This window comes from Leucoraja erinacea, chromosome 9 (assembly GCF_028641065.1).
Source record: "Leucoraja erinacea ecotype New England chromosome 9, Leri_hhj_1, whole genome shotgun sequence".
NCBI lineage: Eukaryota > Metazoa > Chordata > Chondrichthyes > Rajiformes > Rajidae > Leucoraja > Leucoraja erinaceus.
Genome location: NC_073385.1, coordinates 16114427 through 16134899, shown reverse-complemented (window position 1 = coordinate 16134899; position 20473 = coordinate 16114427). Strand labels below are relative to the sequence as shown.

At 44.0% G+C, this 20473-nt stretch overlaps 1 protein-coding gene across 1 annotated transcript in view; it reads left to right on the top strand.

The window, feature by feature from the left end:
* gtf2a1 (general transcription factor IIA, 1) overlaps positions 1-13592 on the top strand; it is a 50371-nt gene extending 36779 nt beyond the window's left edge. Inside the window, exons 9-11 of the mRNA XM_055640215.1 lie at positions 21-284; positions 3701-3790; positions 11570-13592. Of these exons, the coding sequence (XP_055496190.1) occupies positions 21-284; positions 3701-3790; positions 11570-11677 (462 nt within the window). The 3' untranslated portion in view covers positions 11678-13592. The remainder of the gene's footprint in view (positions 1-20; positions 285-3700; positions 3791-11569) is intronic.
* The last annotated feature ends 6881 nt before the right edge of the window (positions 13593-20473 follow it).

The following is a 20473-nucleotide window of genomic DNA, read 5'->3' as shown; positions in this document are numbered from 1 at the left end:
TTATTAATTATTTTTTTCAGGTGATGCAAGCCACCACGGTTACAGCAACTCCTTCCACACAGGTGGGTCAGACCAACAGCGCTGCCCCAGTTCAGCAGCAGCAGCAGCAGCAGCAGCAGCAGCAGCAGCAGCAGCAGCAGCAGCAGCCACCTTTAGTCATGCAAGTAGACGGGTCTGGGGACACCTCTTCTGAGGAAGACGAGGATGATGAAGAGGACGAGTACGATGACGAGGAAGAAGAGAAAGACAAGGAGGAGGTCGGAGAGGATGGACAAGTTGAAGAGGTAACGTGTAGGAAGGAACTGCAGGTGCTGATCCTGCCTTCAATCATCCGCTCTCTAAATTTAAAACCGTATATCTACGGTTTAGTTTAGAGATACAGCGCGGAAAACAGGCCCTTTCGGCCCACCGGGTCCGTGCAGACCAGCGATCCCCACACATTTAACACTATCCTTTACCCATTAGGGACAATTTTTACATTTACCAATTAACCTACATACCTGTACGTCTTTGGAGTGTGGAGGAAACCGAAGATCTTGGAGAAAAGTCACAGGGAGAACGTACAAATTCCGTCCAGACAGCACCCGTAGTCAGGATCAAACCCGGGTCTCCGGCGCTGCATTCGCTGTGAGGCAGCAACTCTACCGCTGCACCACCGTGACCGCTCTGTTCGGTTGGGTTACTGTTGTGATCATTGAACTGTTGGATTCAATGATCACACTATCCTGGCTTTTAGCTCTTTGATAGTTGTGGGAGAGTAATATGTCCAGGAGGGTACTGCAGATGCTGGCTTACACCGAAGATAGACACAAAAGTGCTGGAGTAACTCAGCAGGACAGGCAGCATCTCTGGAGAAAAGGAACAGGTGACGTTTCGAGTCGAGACCCTTCTTCAGGCTTACCTCTCCCCTGACTCTCAGTCTGAAGAAGGGTCTCGACCCAAAACATCACCTATTACTTTTCTCCACAGATGCTGCTTGGCCCGCTGGGCTACTCCAGCTTTTTGAGTCTATCTTAAGTTGAAGAAGTAATATGACTTGCTTGTGAAGTCCCATTCCAGAGCAGAAGATGCACTGACTCTTCAATGCAGCATCGAAGGAGTGGAAATGCCGTGATTTCAAACTGAATAGTTCTGGGGCGTACTCTATGGGGAGTGCATAAATACTCCAGGCCACTTAGATGAAAGGGAGTGGAGTTACCTTGATGTCCCAGCCAATATTTAATCCTTAATCAACATTACAAAAACAATTGTTGCGCTGCTGTTGTGGATGGTTGTTGTGCTCCAGTTTGTGGGCACGTTTTCCAATACTGTAACCTGACTAGGAATATCCCTCAAGTATTTCATTGACCCTAGAGTGCTTTGAAATTCCATTCTCGCAGAGTCAGAGGGACTGGGCACGGGGACAGGTCCTTCGGCACACTGACCATATAACCATAATGTAATAAAAGGAAACTGCAGATGCTGGTTTATGCCAAAGATAGATACAAAATACTGAGGTAACTCAGCGGGTCAGACAGAATCTCTGGTGGGTCCCGACCTGAAACGCTGCCTGTTCATTTCCTCCAAAGATGCTGCCTGAGCCGTTGAGTTACTCCCACATTAAGAATGAGGGGTAAGCCATTTAGAACGGAGATGAGGAAACACTTCTTCACACAGAGAGTTGCCTCACAGGGAGAATAATAATTCCATACAGAGAGCACCCAATGTCAGAATCAAACCCAGGTGTCTGGCACTGAAGCAGCATAGCTACGAGCTGCGCCACTGTGCAGTTCATGCCATCAAAAGGTGCCACAGCCATGCCAATCATTTTCTATCATAATTCTTGTGACAATATGACATTATCAAAAAAAGATATCCCTTTGTCACTGGACACCTGTTTAAAATAATCTGAAACTTGGATGGTTTTGATTTGTTGGCCAAGTCCCTCAAGCTGAAAAATAGGCATTATAAATGTTGTAATTTAGAGGAGTTGATAAGGGCAGCGAGTCTAAAAAATAATGCTGTGTCTCTTTTCAGAATGGTTGTTTGGTTCTGATTGAAAAAGCAGATTGGAAATGAATCAAAACACACATTTTTGTCATTTAGGAACAGACATGTAGGCAGATTATGGAAAGCTATAAAAACAAACAGGTTTTTATAGTGGGTGACTTTAATTTCCTCAATATTGACTGGGCCTTCTTCAGTGCGAGAGGCTCAACTGAGGCAGAATGTGTTGGGTGCGTCCAGTACTGTTTCTCGGAACAGTATGGAGGTAGTCCAACAACAACAGAACAACATGAGAGGAATAGATCGGGTAGGCAGGCGCACAGTCTCTTGCCCAGAATTGGGCAATTGCAAACCAGAGGACATAGTTTTAAGGTGAGGGGGGGAGCAAGATATAATAGGATCCTGAGGGGTAGCTTTTTCACACAAAGGGTGGTGGGTGTATGGAACGAGCTGCCGGAGGAGGAAGTTGAGGCTGGTACTATTGCACCGTCTTAAGAAACATTTAGACAGGAACATGGATAGGACAGGTTTAGAGGGATAGGGGCCAAATGCAGGCAGGTGGGGCTAGTGTGGGCAAGATGGGCCAAAGGGCCTGCTTCCACACTGTTAAGTCAAAGTCAATTTTATTCGTCACTCTAATGAGCCACACTAAACCATGTATTGGGAAATAAGACTGGTCAGGTGATTGAGTGTTCAGTGGGAGCATATATTGGGAGCAGCGATCGCAACTCTTTAATTATAAGGCCAAGTCTACATGATGATGATGAAATAGATTTAATAGGTACTATGGCAATGTTCCATTATCAGTTTCGTCTACAGGGTAAAAAAGTCTTGCCAAGCTTTTAAATTGCATCTTGAACATCGAAGAAAACGATCAACTTTTCATACGTGTAATCAGACCAAAAACTGATAATCAACCAATGTAGCATTTTTAAGGAAGTTAAATTTGGGTATCGGAGACGTCAGGAGGGGAATTCAAGACCACAGCATTGGAAACTGAAATTACAGTTGTTAGTGGTTGTGGAGAGAAGCAGGAATTTGAGTTGCCAGATTGTAGCAATGGATATTTGTGATAATTGTAGGGCATGGGTTTTTTAGTTTTAGAGATACAGCGCAGAAACAGGCCCTTCGGCCCACCGGGTCCACGTCGACCAACGATCCCTGCATATTAATACACACACACGCACACACGCACACGCACACAGCCAGACACGCACACACACACACACACACACACACACACACACACACACACACACACACACACACACACGCACACACACACACACACACACACACACACACACACACACACACACACACACACACACACACACACACACACACACACACACAGACACACACACACACAGACACAGACACACACACACACACACACACACACACACACACACACACAGACACACACACACACACACAGACAGACACATACACACACACACACACACACACAGCCAGACACACACACCAATTTTACCATTTACCAAGCCAATTTACCGACAAACCTGCACGTCTGTGGGAGGAAACCGAAGATCTCGGAGAAAACCCACGCAGGTCAAGGGGACAACATACTAACAGCACCCGTAGTCGGGATCAAACCCGGGTCTTTGAACATGCCTTTGTTTGTGACTATATTTAAGCTTGGATGATTTGCTTACACTGATTGTTTATGGGTTCACTAATTCTCTCCTAGGAGCCACTGAACAGTGAAGATGATGTCAGTGATGAAGAGGGCCAAGAACTCTTTGACACGGAAAATGTTGTTGTGTGCCAATATGATAAGGTGAGAACGTAAAGAAGATCGTAGAGCTTTGCAGTAGGCAACGTGCTTGGGTCTTTTTTTGAAAATGACACTTGTGAAAGTTGTGACACTTGTCCTATGGGAATAATAAGGATAATGGCCATACTGAACTCAGTCGCATCAAGATGTCCCTGTGTCAGTAGCTCCATGGTTGATGTCTCCACCTGCATTGAGCTGAAATAAGTATTCTTACGTGAACCATCCTGCAATAGATCTAGTGTAGGGAAAAAAACTATTTACCCTTTGCCTCTGAGATTTCCCAGAATGGCCCTTGATATCTGACAATAAACAGAGCTGGGTCCACCTGGATCAGATGGTTAGGGTCCATTCCTTGAGTAGATCAGGAATGATTGTCAGGAATGATTGACCTGGGCTGAGTTTTTGGCTTCCCATCGCCTAATCATGCAGGTGGTTTATGGAGACCCAAGTCATATGGAGAGGCATTTTTCATCGTGTAGTTTGAGACTTTAGCCACAAGGTTGTAGAACCATAGAAAGATAGAATATAGATGCAAGAGTGGCCCATTTGGCCCTTTGATCCAGCATCGCCATTCAATATGATCATGACTGATCATCCAAAACCAGTACCCTGTTCCTGCATTTTCCCTTATATCCCTTGATTCCCTTATAGCCCTGTCCCACAGTACGAGTTCATTCCTAGAGCTCTCCCGAATTTGAAACTTGTGGTAAGCACGGAGAATGAACGTCGCGGGTTCGTCGGAGCTCGGAGACGTCTCTTAGCGCTAACGGCAGGTACTCGGGAAGACTCGCTAACGGCAGGTAAGCACGGGAAGACTCGTGAAGATTTTTCAACATGATGAAAAATGTCCCCGAGAGCCCCGAGTACTGACGAGTGGCCATTACCGTAAATCTCTGAGTTCGAATCAGGGTAAACTCGGGAGAGCTCTTGGAATGAACTCGTACCGTGGGACAGGGGTTTTAGCTGTAAGAGCTAAATCTAACTCTCTTGAAAACATCCAGTGAATTGGCCTCCACTGCCCTCTGTGGCAGGGAATTCCACGATTCACAACTCTCTGGGTGAAAAGGTTTTTCCTCATCTCAGTCTTAAATGGCCTACCCCTTATTCTTAAAATGTGACCCTCCTGGTTCTGGATTCCCCCAACATCGGGAACATTTTTCCTGCATCTAACCTGTTCAATCACCTAAGAATGTTTATATTTTTATGTGTTTCTGTAAGAATCTGTTAAATTCAATGCCATAGACAGCTGTTGTGGCCGTCATGGGATATATTTAAAGCAGAGAATGACAGGTTTTTGATTAGTAAGGGTGTCAAGGGTTTTGGGGAGAAGGCAGGAAAATGGTGTTGACAGGGAAAGATAGATCAGCCATGAATGAATGGCTGACTCAATGGGATGAATGGCCTAATTTACTCCTATGCCTTATGAACCTATGAGATGCGATGACAAGCCTGATGTCTTCCTCCATTCTATTTGTGCAATCTGATCATGCTTCCTAACAAGGAAATATTTGTTGGCGGTTATAGTATGATTTGCAGATTTCTTTTTAACTTCCATATATTTCCTCCAGTTTCTTTTGACTCTCCATAGAGTCATAGAGAGTCATAGAGTGATACAGAGTGGAAACAGGCCCTTCGGCCCAACTTGTTCACACCGGCCAACAATGTCCAAGCTACACTAGTCCCACTTTCCTGCGCTTGCTCCATATCCCTCCAAACCTGTCCTACCTGTCTAACTGTTTCTTAAACAATGGGATAGTCCCAGCCTCAACTACCTCCTCTGGCAGCTTGTTCCATACACCCACCACCCTTTGTGTGAAAAAGTTACCTTTCGGACCTCACCTTGAACTCCTCTGGTCCTCGATTTCCCCTCTGGGCACGAGACTCTGTGCATCTACCCGATCTATTCCTCTCATGATTTTGTACACCTCTATAAGATCACCCCTCATTCTCCTGTGCTCCATGGAATAGAGACCCAGTCTATTCAACTTCTCCCTATACCTCACACCTGGCAACATCCTCGTGAATCTTTTCTGAACCCTTTCAAGCTTGACAACATATTTCCTATAACATAGTGCCCAGATCTGAACACAATATTCTAGATGCGGTCTCACCAACGTCTTATACAACTGCAACTGCAACTCCACTTGATATTTTCACCTGCTTTTTACAATTGAACATTTGCGTGATGGGGATCATTCTGCAAATGGCTGATGCATTGAAGTAGTGGATTGATTCTGCAGATGTTTTTCTTCATATGAATAATCAAACGAGTATACGATTAGATAGACACAAAATGCCGGAGTAACTAAGCGGGTCAGGCAGCAGCTCTGGAGAAAAGGAATAGTTGGCATTTCGGGTCCAGACCATTCCTCAGACCTTACGACCAGTAGGCAAGTAGTCCTATCTTTTTGAATTTAATACAGTGCATACAGTTTACTGGGGTTTTGGGGCGCTGTGTTTTGTTTGATTCCTTGTATTTATACTGATTTATTGAATTTATATTAGCACAGGAACGCTTAGAAAAAGAAACTTGCACCAACTAAAACAAACAGAACCATCTGGCAGGTGGCATTCAACTCATCTCAGGACACAGTTTCACTTGCCGAGCGCTAAATAGCAACGGCTTATTCTCAGATTCACAAAGTAAATGGAAACACATCTTGGCTGTCATTGAAGCTACGTTTCAGAACTTGAGAAGGCTTGGTTTATTTTGACTCTGCTGTTCGGTGCTTGTGGAATTTGGAGTTTAGAAATGTTACCCGACTTCTGGGTATTAGCAAAGTTATTCTGTTAATTTGTCAGAGGTTTGCTTTCGAGGGCGAGTACTGTGGTCCAGGCTTTTCTGGAGCCTGTCTCTAATCAGAACTGACTGCATTAAGCTTGCTTGCGGTCTGCTGCTGACTACCTTGTGACTTCTGGCCACGGCCTCTTGCACGTTCAAGCCTGGCATTTGGCTCCCATTTTATTTTAGAAATATAATGGAAGTGGAAAATTAGGTATCTGTTGAACATTTTAAATCTTCTTGCGTGACCAGATTGCTATGATTTCCAAAGAATTGAATGACTGCAAATTTGTGTTTAGTTTATTGTCACGTGTACTGAGGTACAGTGAAAAGCTTTTGTTGTACAGGGCCCCTAGTGAGACCACACCTGGAGTATTGTGTGCAGTTTTGATCACCTAATTTGAAGAAGGACATTGTTGCTATTGAGGGAGTGCAGCGTAGGTTTACAAGGTTAATTCCCGGGATGGAGGGACTGTCATATGCTGAGAGAATGGAGCAGCTGGGCTTGTACACTCTGGAGTTTAAAAGGATGAGAGGGAATCTCATTGAAACATATAAGATTGTTAAGGGCTTGGACACACTAGAGGCAGGAAACATGTTCCCGATGTTGGGGGCGACCAGAACCAGGGGCCACAGTTTAAGAATAAGGAGTAAGCCATTTAGAATGGAGACGAGGAAACACTTTTTCTCACAGAGAGTGGTGAGTCTGTGGAATTCTCTGCCTCAGGTGGAGGCAGGTTCTCTGGATGCTTTCAAGAGAGAGCTAGATAGGGCTCTTAAAAATAGAGGAGTCGGGGGATATGAGGACAAGGCAGGAACGGGGTACTGATTGGGGATGATCAGCCATGATCACGTTGAATGGCGGTACTGGCTTGAATGGCTTACTCCTGCACCTATTGTCTATTGTGAGCTAACCAGCCAGTGGAAAGACAATACATGAATACCATCGAGACATCCACAGTGTACAGATGCATGATCAAGGTAATTACTTGAATAACATTTAGTACAAGTAAAGTCCAGCAAAGTCTGATCAAAGACAATCCAAGGTACTAGCTTAGGACTGCTCTCTCTCTGGTTGTGGTAGGATGGTTCAGTTGCCTGATAACAGTTGGGAAGAAACAGTCCCTGAATCTGGAGGTGTGCATTTTCACACGTCAAATAGGATTTATAATATAAATCATAACATTTTATATGTCATTGAATCGTTGCGTGTCGGACATTTTATTTACAGCTCTTGAAAATCAGGGGCTATTCGGAAAAGACCATTGAGCTCTGCAAATTTGGTTCAGATTATACATTGTATATTTTTGCCTATCTTCTCTAACAACCAATTCAGTGATTTGCTTATAGCTCTGGCCAACACCAGATAAAATTGTGACTTAAACTTAAACTAGGGGAAAATAAGTGTTCGGCATGGACTTGTAGGGACGAGATGGCCTGTTTCCGTGCTGTAATTGTTATATGGTTATATGGTTAAAGGTAGGGGGAATGATAAAGTCATTTGCAGATAAAGGAAAAAAAATGGTTGTGGTTTATAGCGAAGAAAAAAGGTTTAAACGGTAGAAAACTGTAGATAAAGCAGCAGAAAAGTTGGAATAATAGGGGGTGGCACAACGGTAGAGTTGCTGCCATACAACGCCAGTGGCCCTGGTTTGATACTGAACCTTCGGTGCTGTCTGTACGGTGTTTATACATTCTCCTTTTGACCGCGTGTGTTTTCTACGGGTCCTTCGGTTTCCACCCACGCTCCAATGATGTACAGGTTTGTAGGTTAATTGGCTTTGGTAAAAATTGTAAATTGTTCCCTATGTGTCGAATTGTGCTGGTGTACAGGGTGATCGTTGTTCGGTGCGGACTCGGTGTGCCGAAGGGCCTGTTTCCACACAGTATCTGTAAACTAAACTAAGAATTTATTCCAGAGAAGTAAGCGAGGTGATGCATTTGGACAGATGTGAAAAGATAAAGAAATATGCAATAATTGGGAGATTATTTAGTGCCATTGAAAATCAGAGAGATCTTGGGATACATCTTGAAAGTTGGTAGGACAGCTCCAAACCGTGGTTAAATAGGTGTGTGGAAGGTGTTCCCTTTATCGGATGGTACATAGAATATTAGAACAGTGGGAATAGAATTATATACAGCACTGGTTAGACCCGAGCTTGAGGATCTCGTGGTTAAATGGCTAATTTATTTAAAAAAGTAAAATAAAAGTAGGAACACGATCCTACACACTAGGGACAATTTACAATTTTTAGCGAAGCCAATTAACCTACAAACTATCCTCCTTTGCAGTGTTGGAGGAAACCAGAGCACCAGGAGAAAACCTAAGCAGTCACAGGGAGAGCATACAAACTCCGTACAGGCAGCACCCAGTGAGGCAGCAACTCTACTGCTGCACCACTGTCGCCCGCTGTATGACTCTGCGTTTCATATTTGCGATGTAATTCTTAGTCATTTCTACTTTCTATGCTGTCTTATTTCATGAGTGTGTTGATCATTTTGTAGTCAACGAGTTAAGGGCGAGTAATCCAGGATTTATTTTCTTCAAGTGGAGCTGATGTAGGTTGTGCTCAGGAAGGCAAACTTCTACCGACATTGACAGCTACAGTCATGGCAGAGCAGGGTGCCTGTAGGCTCACCAGTCATACTTACCGTAACAAGGGACAAGTCACTGCAGTAGAATTTCTACAACCACAGCAATAAATTCAGTAGCTGCAGTTGCATCTTTTCCTTGCCAGTTTCATTTAGCAAGCCGCTGATTGAGGAGGAGAGAAATGGAACCAAGACGGAAAGGCCAACTCGACATTTGGTCAGTTGGAAGCTGAAACAGACCGCAGGGAAGATCAGTGAGCATCTTTCTGAGTGTTCTCTGGGATGAAGGTTTGTTGGCCACGTATTTATTCCTGTGATTGGAATTTTGATGAAGGCTTCACATTGAGGTATCACTAAACGAAACTGTAGTCTGGAAGGAAAAGATTCGTGTGGATAATAAAATATTTTATTTTCTTTGGCGGATGTGCTGAATGAACAATAACGAATCTTGGCGTGGCGTGGCGTGCCATTCAATGCCTTTATTTATTTTAAGTATTTAAAAAGTGAAAAGAGACATTGTCCCCTTTTTGGCTTCTGAGAGAGATTCCCATTTCTCTGGCAAGAACTTCAACTACCTACACGTTCGACAAATTCTTAATTAGTGTACATTGGAAAATAATTTGTGGCTTGCCCTTTAAATTGTTGCAATTTGAAACCACAAATCCAATTAGTCAGAAAGACACAAGAGACCGCATGTGCTGGAATCTTATGTGGAACACAAAGTGCAGGAATAACTTATTGGGCCAGGTAGCATCTCTGGAGGACATGGACAGGTGACGGTTCCGGTCGGTTCCCTTCTTCTGACTCAGACTTTGTGTTCAATCCAATCAGTCATTTATTTTCAGATGATTCTGTGTCCTTTTTACTAACTCACTTGTCTGATTTGAGCCACAAAGAGGGTTTCTCGTTAACATTCTGATAGATTTAACAGTCCTGAACACATTTCCATTGCTATCAACAATATTTGGTAGGAAAGGACTGCAGATGCTGGTTTAGAATCGAAGATAGATTCAAAATGCTGGAGTAATTCAGAGGGACAGGCAGCATCTTTGGAGAGAAGGAATGGATGACGTTTCAGGTCGAGACCCTTCTTCAGAATGGACCCAAAATGTCACCTGTCCCGCTGAGTTACTGCAGCATTTTGTGTCTATCTTTGGTGTAAACCAGCATCTGCATTTCTTTCCTCCACCAAATGTCAAGTGGTAGATGGGGGACCAACCAACAAGGCATTGGAGTTATCGAGTCCAGGGAAGAGTTTCAGCCACATATGAATGGAGGTGGGACCTTGCCCTTAAGGCAAGAGATAAATAAAGTTCATTGAAGTTGAAGATAGCATTGAGGAAAGCACATGTTACTGATGCTTGAAGAAAGGAGGTGCGGGTTGAGTTTGTTAAATAGATAAAAAGGCTTACCAAGCAACGTAGGACAAGGATAGGCCGCCAGTTCCTTGAGGCTGATCCATTGATTGATTAATCTTGGTCTCAGCTTCGTGGCAATGTGTTTTAAAAGTTTTGTGTCTTCTGCATTCTGGGGGGGGGGGTGGGATGACGAGATATTGACGAGGGGGTATGTGGTCCTTGATTATATTTTGTTGTTGATGAAATGACAATTATAAGTTCATAAATCATGGCAGCAGAATTAGGTCATTCAGCCGAGCGAGTCTACTCCGCCGTTCAATCATGGCTTTCTCTTCTCAAACCCATTCTCCTGCCATCTCCCATAAAACCCTTCACACCCGTACTAATCAAGAATCTGTCAATCTCTGCCTTTAAAATGGCCATTGACGGCCATCACAGCCATGTATGTCAATGAACTCCACAGATTCACCACCTTCTGTCAAAAGAAAATCTTCCTCATCTCCTTTCTAAAGGTACATCCTTTTATTCTGAGGCAAGGCCTCTTGTCCCAGACTCTCCCACTTGTGGAAACATCCTCTCCACATCCACTCTATCCAGGCTTTTCACTATTCGATAAGTTTCTATTCAATAGACAATAGGTGCAGGAGTAGGCCATTCGGCCCTTCGAGCCAGCACCACCATTCAATGTGATCATGGCTGATCATCCCCAATCAGTACCCCGTTCCTGCCTTCTCCCCATATCCCCTGACTCCACTATCTTTAAGAGCCCTATCCAGCTCTCTCTTGAAAGTATCCAGAGAACCGACCTCCACCGCCCTCTGAGGCAGAGAATTCCACAGACTCGCAACTCTCTGTGAGAAAGAGTGTTTCCTCGTCTCCATATTCATTAAACACTCTTGACTCTCTCGGTATTGTTTTCTTATCATTCACACATGGAAGGGAATGTGAGCAAAAGCAAAACCTTTGAATTTGGAAATGGTCGGAAAAACAAACCAATCTGTGTCACCCCTTTGGACCTGTTCACCTTAACAAATCTTGTTGTATCTTTAGATCCACCGGAGTAAGAATAAGTGGAAGTTTCACCTGAAGGACGGGATCATGAACCTTAACGGGAGAGATTATGTTTTTTCCAAAGCTATCGGAGATGCAGAGTGGTAAGAATTCAGAACTTCTTGAGATGAAAGGACAGGCTTATTGGACTGGACAAATGTGCACTTAAACTGGAGAATGAAGCCTGCAAGTGAACAGAACTACTGGAATCCAAGCTACTGAGTTGTACACTACATTACGTGGGGAAAAGCCTTGCCACTGAAATGGCTAACATTTTACAAAGAGACAAAGAACAGTGTGCTTAACTATCAGTCATACCATAATATAGTCACTGCTTGCTGATTGATGAATGCGTCTACAGAGCTAACGAGTTTACAAGCTCCAAGACTCTTCCAAGGAGAAAGCATTTAGAGGACCTGGTCACTGTGCTTTGTGCTAAGTGCTGTCATTTGAACTGCATAGTATATAAAAAATAAGAACATTCTTCTTTTATAGGGGGAGGTTTATAGCTGGGGAGACAAAAAAATCTTGTAAATTCAAATCCCTTCACTGGTATAGTGATTGAATAACTTTCAGAGCCAGGACCAATGTATCATTAAAGTGTAGCAATGGCTGATATATTTTAAAAAGTAAAACAAAGTTGATAGATGACTTTGAATTGCAAACAGTTTGATAAACCTAGACATGTATTCTGTTTACCTTTTTTATGCTGTGATTTTATTACGGTATGCAATATAGTTGAGACAGACTCTTCTAACCTATCGTTTCCACACCATACCTGTGATAATTTTCAAAGTCAGCCCGATCCCTGAGGCTGAACACACCAAATTGTGCTCTTATATCGTGCTGTTATCAAGTGTTCCTTTTGCAGGCATGTTTCATAGTTTAATTTTCTCCACGTGGCACATTAAACTGTAGATCAGTGCGCAGCCTAATCTTAATTGACGATTTTTATTTTGGACTGCCACAATAAGTTTGAATAGAAATCATCATTCCTTATAATTTTCTTTCCTCTTTGTTTTATTCCCTTCCTCACCCCCTGCCCCCCCCCCCCCCCCCCCCCCCCCCCCCCCCCCCTCTCCCCCCGCCCTTTCCCTCCTATCTGTTTTATATAATAGTTTTCTAATCTTGTGAAAGACTTTGGAATTTATGAGAAAAGTGCGGGGATTTACCTTTTTAAAATGACGAGAGCGACATCACTTTTAGCCGTGTTTTCAACAGAGACAGTATTATGTGATTAGTGGGATGATTGTGTGCGGGGAGGAAGGAAGTGGCAATGTTTGCACATGGAGTGGTGGAGCGTGCGACAAAGGTGAGCGCCTTTTTAAAAGAGAAAGATAATTTGCTTTGAGACAAAAACCAGCCATTTACAAGTTTTTGCTTTTTTCTTTAAAAAAAAGTGATAAAACAAAAAGGCCTGTACACACGGCGGGTTGGGGGGAAAGAGAAGGAACAATTTAAAATAGCTGATCTCTTTTCTAACAGCTTCTTAGTCAACTGGTGTTGTACATAAGTGTAAGAGGGAAATCTATTTATTATGTTTGTATAATTCATCTTGTACCATTTAAATCAAGGTTCTTAATAAAATAAAGTCATCTTTGTTTAAGGCCCTGCTTGTAAGACAGAGAACTTAGTATTTTCTTGTTCTAAGATCTATTTTAAGTTACTTAAAAGTATTTTGCCTTTGCAAAAAAAAAAAATTAATAATTAAAAACGCCCTTAAAGTTTGTGTTTATTCCTTTTAATTTACAATATTTTATGTAATTTCTCTGGGGGAAAAAGAAGTTGCATTATTAAAATGTATCTCTCGTTTCCCTGATCATTGTAGGTTTCAAATCAGATTAATGTTCAGAAGTGGAAGGGAGGTAGATGTATATATGTATATGCTTAACCCCAGCTTCAACATTTTAAACTGAGTGAGAATGAATACTTTGTTATAATTTATATTTTTTATTTCAAATATATTGTGAATCTCTCAAATTGGACAATTCATTGTACAAAAATTAAAATTTCACTATTTGTATTGCTTTGAACAGAGTATTTTAACTTTCATTGAGCCAAGCTGGCCATAAATCTCTGCATTCTCCAATGACTAATGTGATCTATCGACTGTTAACCAGGAACCAATCTCAAGGTAGATCGCAGATTCAAGGTGATCGTAATAATTTTGTTTCAAAATGGAGGAAATTGGCGGTGATCCATTCTAATCACTCCCTGGTGAAGTAGGGAAGTCCTGCTAGACTTCACTTTAGACCAGAGATACTGCGCGGAAACAGGGCCTTTTTGGTTCACCGAGTCCGCACTGTACAATACACTAGCCCTATCCTACGCACTAGGGACAATTTACAATTTTACTGAAACCAATTGACCGACAGACTTGTACGTCTTTGGAGTGTGGGAGGAAACGGGAGCACCTAGAGAAAACCCACGTAGGTCACGGGGAGAACGTACAAACAGCGCCCGTAGTCTGGATCGAACCCGGGTGTCTGGCACTGTGAGGCAGCAACTCCACCACTGTGCCGCCCAAAATGAGTAAATCACAAAGGAAGTCATAATTGTTTTCCATTCCTAGTTCTGACATGTACTTACCTGAATAAGGGAAAGTATGAGTAGTTGTGAAGAATGTTTCGGGACATCAAGGATGAAGGAATGCCCGATATGAACAAGTCATATAATCATACAGCACAGAAAGAAAAGCCCTCTTCACAGGTCTCATGCTGACCGTGATGTCCCATCTACGTTAGTCCGATTTGAATAGATGAACCCGAGTTCCAAAGAATGCCATAGATGCCTTTGAACTTTTTGATTTTAAAATTCTTGGCTCTTACCATGTTGAAGTACTGCCTCTCAATTGTAGATGATGTAAATGAATTGAAAATTCATTTGCCCATTATCAAAAACTAGATACGATTACTTTCCTCTAAATTTCAGTTCTCAGAATTGAGGTAAGTATATAACATGAGTGTTATGAACATTTAAGAAACTGATTGAGTGAATTGTGAAGTTGGCCAGTGATAACATGGAACAGTATAAGCACAAGAACAGGCACTTCATCCCAACATATTTGTGTTGAACAAGTTCTTATCTGTCTGCGCATGATTCGTATCCCTCTCTTCCCTGCATATCCGTGTGCCTATCTAAAAGCCTCTTAAACGCCACTGTCATATTTGCCTCCACCAACACACCTGGCACCCATTCCACCCTCCTGTGTTTAAAAAACTTGACTTAAACTTTTAAACTGTGCCCCTCTCACCTTAAGGTTGGAGAATAAATGTTGACTATGATACCAGGTGAAATTCCCTGCTGGTTCAAATAGTGCGGTGGGACCTGGGAGCTAGTACTCCAGGTCTGCTCTAATAATACGCTTCTATTTGGACGGGTGCATGGAAAGAAAATATTTAGAGGGATATGGGCCAAATGGGTCTAACTTAGATGGGGTGCCTTGGTTGAGTTGGGTTAGAGGGGCTGTTCCCGTGCTGTCTGACTCCATGACTACTAAGTCCATAGGCAACTGGGTGCACCAGTGCGGCCGTTATCGTTCCCCCCTATTGCGGAATAAAGTTCAGTGCTGTGCAGAGGATTCCACTGGAAGTGTTTCCTGAGGAACTCTGGGCGGGAGCTAGGTCTTTCACCTGATTGTTTTGGGTGGGATCTAAATCAGACTTGAACGGAGCGTGCGTTGCGTATTCTCACACGAAGGTAGTTTGTGAGAACTACAAACATTCTCTTTGGGATTCTAATTTACATGCAAATAAAACTGGCAACACTTGCATGCAAATCGCATCCCCCAGTCATGCCTGGCTTTAAGTTTAGCTTAGAGATACAGTGTGGTAACAGGCCTTTTGGCTCATCGAGTCTGCGCTGACCAGCGATCACCCGTATACTTGTTCTATCCTACACACGGGATAATGCGCAGAAGCCAATTAACCCACAAATCAGCACGTCTTTGAGATGTGGGAGGAAGCCACGGCTGCCTCGCCAACAGTCTGTCTTGTCCTTTTCTTCCTTTGTTGTTTTTTAGTATGTGTTAAATGTATGTTTTAGTGTGTTTAGTTTTGTATTATGTTGGGGGTGGGGGGGGGTCGAGTTTTTAAAATCTCTTACCTCGACGGAGATGCGACGTTTTCCGTACGGTATCTCCGTCTGCACTGCGGCCTAACATCGTGGAGCCGGCGGCCTCTTGCTGGGGATCTACTTTGGGAGCTCCAACCACGGGAGCCTGCGGACTTTAACATCGTGGAGCTCGTGGTCCCTGGTTGGGGACCGACTTCAGGAGCTCCAAGCCGAAGGATCTTCGACCACCCCGAATGCAGATGGTTCGACTGCCCCAACCACAGGAGAATAAAGAGGAAGGAAGATTAGACTTTATTGCCTTCCATCACAGTGAGGAATGTGGGGAATCCACTGTGGTGGATGTTTATGTTAGCTTCTATGTAGTTGTGTGTCTTGTTGCTTTTTTTTAGTATGACTGTATGGTAAATCAAATTTCACTGTACCTTAATTGGTACACGTGACAATAAAGTACAGACAGCACGACAGACAGCGCCCATGGTCAGAATTGAACCCGGGTCTCTGGCACTATTAGCCACCGTGCAGCCAGAAGGTCTTCAGACTTGCTGGGTGAATATTGTTAAGGGTCTGTCCCACTGTATGAGCTAATTCAAGAGTTCTCCCGAGTTTCCCCTGATTCGAACTCGGAGAATTACGGTAATAGCCGCTCATGGGTACTCGGGGCTCTCGTGGACATTTTTCAACATGTTGAAAAATCTTAACGAGCTTACCCCGTTTCCCGAGTACCTGCCGTTAGCGTTACGAGACGTCCCGAGCTCCGACGTACCCGCTACGTATATTCTACGTGCTTACCACGAGTTTGATTTTTTTTTATAACTCGGGAGAGCTCTTGGGTAAACTCGTATAGTGGGACAGCCCCATTACAGCGCCACAGACCCAGGTTCGATCCTGACTACGGGTGCTGTCTGTACAGAGTTCTCCCCATGTCCTGCACGGGTTTTCTCCGAGAACTTTTGGTTAAACCACTGCCTCACAGTGCCAGAGACCCCGATTCAATCCTGATTTTGGGTACAGTCTGTGTGGAGTTTGCACGTTCTCCCCATGTGGGTTTCCTCCAGGTGCTCTGGTTTCCTCGCACATCCTAAAGACATGCAGGTTTGTAGGTTAATTGGCCCTAGTGGGTAAGGGATTGAATGTGAACTAGTGTGGATGGGCTATCGATGGTTGGAATGGACTCTGGGCCAATGGCCCTGTTTCCAAGCCGTATCACTGAGAACTCCTTGTCCTTCGAGATAATCCTCTGGGATCTTTTGTATTCACTTTTGTTTTAATGTCCAAATTAGGCATCTCCAGCAATTCAGCCAGCACTCCGTCAGTAGGACAGAACTCGTCGCCAAGGGAACTGAAGACAAGATCTTCAGTTGCCCAGTCATCTTTAAAGTAAAATTAAATTCTCAAATCAGCAAGGATATGGAAAGTAAGTAATTATGTATTAATGGCAGTTGAGTTTGGACTGTAGATGATGGCTGCACCATCATATGATGGGGATATCATATTCCAGAGCTCTGCCCATAAACACACCTCACATCCCATTTACAGGCAGCTTGTAGACCTGCTACTTCACAGTGCCAGAGTCCCGGGTTCAATCCAGACCTTGGGTGCTGCTTGTGTGTGTGAAGTTTGCAAGTTCTCCCCTTGACCGCGTGCTTTTCCTCCGGGTGCTCCGGTTTCCTCACACATCCCAAAGACGTGCGAGTTTGTTGGTTATTTGGCCCCTGTAAAACTTCCCCGGGTTCTGTTTTGAGTTCCAGTGTGGAAACAGGCCTTTCAGACCATTGATCAGCCGCATACTAGTTCCATGTTATCCCACTTTCCCAAACTGTGGGCAATTTACAGAAGACGATTAACAGACAAACCTACACGACTTTGGGATGTGGGAGGAAGCTGGAGCACCCGGAGGAGAATTCATGCGGTCACAGGAAGAACGTGCAAACTCTGTAACAGACAGCACACGTAGCCGGGTCTCTGGCGCTGTGAGACAGCAGCTCCACCGCTGAGCCACTGTGCCACACAGGTGTGCAGGGAGTAGATGCAAAAGTAGGAGAACACAGAGAATTTGTGTGCAAGGCTGATCAATGGTGGGTGTGGGGATAAATGGACTGTTTCCATGCTGTATCTGTAACTAAAACTAAATAAAACATGAATCCGTGGCCCAGCCAATTTGTTCAATTGTATTCTAAAACCTATTTATAAATTTACTGCTGCTTATTCCCTATAGTTGAAATATAGGAGGGTGGTGGGGTGGCGCAGTGGTAGAGTTACTGCCTCACAACGCCAGAGACCCGGGTTCAATCCTGCCTACGGGTGCTGTCTGTACAGAGTTTGTACGTTCTTCCTGTGACCTGCGTGGGTTTTCCCCAGGTGCTCTGGTTTCCTCCCACGCTCCAAAGACGTACAGGTTTGTAGGTTAATTGGCTTTGTATAATTGTAAATTGTCATTAGTGTGTGTAGGATAGTATTAGTGTCCGGGCTTGACCACTGGTTGGCGTGGATTCGGTGAGCTGAAGGGCGCTGTAACGCTAAAAGAAATCCATGGAGCCACCAATCTGGTGTGAGGCCAGTGTGCACTGGATCCGACCCAGTTGCAGAGCAATGCCCAGATTCACTGCTGAATAAATGTCTGATGTTTATTTAATCCTTTATTGTAATAACACAAAACTAAAATACACTTTAAAAACAGAATTACTTCTTGATCATGGATTCAGCACTCAAAAACTGCCGTGCAGAGTGACCAATCTAATGTTTAGAATTAGAAATGTAATCTATGTTTAATAAAGTGAACTAGAAAGTACAGTGAATAACAATTTATTGTACAAGTTGCAGGGAGGACAAATTGTGGGATTGATTCTGATAGTTTGGTCTTGAAATAGAAAGCTATGGAACTATTATTGATGAGTCCCATCCTCACCTCAGGTGCTGTCTGTGAGGAGTTTACCCGTTCTCCCTGTGACTGCGTGGGTTTCTTCCGGATGCTCCGGTTTCCTCCCACATCCCAAAGATGTGCGGGTTTGTAAGTTTCTGTGAAATTGCCCCTGGTGTGTCGGGAATGGATGGGAAAGTGGGATAACAGAATTAATGTGAACAGCATGGGCTCGTTGGCCAAAGTGTTACAGATACAGCACAGAAACAAGCCCTGTCCGTGCTGACCAGTGATCCCCGCATATTCACACTATACCACACATACTAGGGTCAATTTTTATATCTGCGGTTTCCTCCCACACTCCAAAGAATTACAGGTTTGTAAGTTAATTGGCTTGGTGTAAATGTGAAATTGTCCCTCTATGTTTCTATGTGTGTAGGGTTGTGTTAATGTGCGGGGATCGCTGGTCGGTGAGGACTTTGGTGGGCTGAAGGGCCTATTTTCACGCTGTATCTTTAAACTAAACCAAAAAGCAGCATGAGGAGGTTAGATAACACCTTTTCCAATGCTTGTGGTCAAAGGAATAAACCGATACAGGTCAGTTGTGACCTGAACAAATGGTGTACGAGTTGTGTGTAGTTTTTAGTTACGTTTAATTTATTATTGTCACGTGTACCGAGGCACAGTGAAAAGCTTTTGTTGCGTGTTAACCAGTCAGCGGAAAAACTATACATGATTACAATCAAGCCGCCCACAGTGTACAGATACAGGATAAAGAGAACAGCTTTTAGTACAAGGTATTAAAGATAGTCTGACGGTCTCCAATGAGGTAGATGGGAGGTCAGGATCGCACTCTAGCTTGTGCAAAGACGGTTCAGTTGCCTGATAACAGCCGGGAAGAAACTGTCCCTGAATCTGAAGGTATGCATTTTCAAACTTCTGTACCCCTTGCCTGATGGGAGAGGGGACAAGAGGGAGTGGCCAGGGTGAGACTGGTCCTTGATTATTCTGCTGTCTTTGCCAAGGCAGCATGAAGTGTAGATGGAGTCAATGGAAGGGAGGTCGGTTCGCGTGATGCACTGTCAAAAATGTATAAAGGCGGCTGAAAAGGCATCCTGTTCAGATACGGGACACATGCTGGAATCTTGCATGGAACACAAGTTGCTGGAGTAACTCAGTGGGTCAGGCAACATCTCTGGAAAGCATGGATGGACGAGGTTTTGAGTTGGGACCCTTCTTCAGTAGTTGGGTGTCTCCTTTCACCATAGAACATACGACAGTACAGGAGCAGGCTCTTCCTCCCACAATGTCCGTGCCGAACATGTTGCTAAGTTAAACTAACTTCCTCTGCCTGCACGTGATCCACACCCCTCCGTATCGAGTTACAGTAAATAATGGGAAAGCAGACACTGTTCTGACCTATCAGTCCAAAAGCAAGGCTTGCTTGCAGCAGGGTGGATGGTCTGTTTGTTTGCATTGGCAGCCAGTTAGTTCAATGTCAGTTGATGCTCCTCAGGATGCCAATAGCAAGCCGCTCAGCAACCGGCGTGAGGGAGGAGCGTAACAGGGATCCGATTCCACCCTGGAAGCGGAAGTGTGCTTCCGATCAAAATTATTATCTGAATGGTATCAGATTAGGAAAAGGGAAGGTGCAACAAGACCTGGATGTTCTTGAACATCAGTCACTGAAAGTAAGCATGCAGGCACAGCAGGTGGTGGAGAAAGCAATAGACAATAGGTGCAGTAGCAGGCCATTCGGCCCTTCGATTCAATGTGATCATGGCTGAAGAACCCCGTTCCTGCCTTCTCCCTATATCCCCTGACTCCGCTATTTTTAAGAGCCCTATCTAGCTCTCACTTGAAAGCATCCAGAGAACCTGCCTCCACCGCCCCCTGAGGCAGAGAATTCCACAGACTCACCACTCTCTGTGAGAAAAAGTGTTTCCTCGTCTCCGTTCTAAATGGCTTACTCG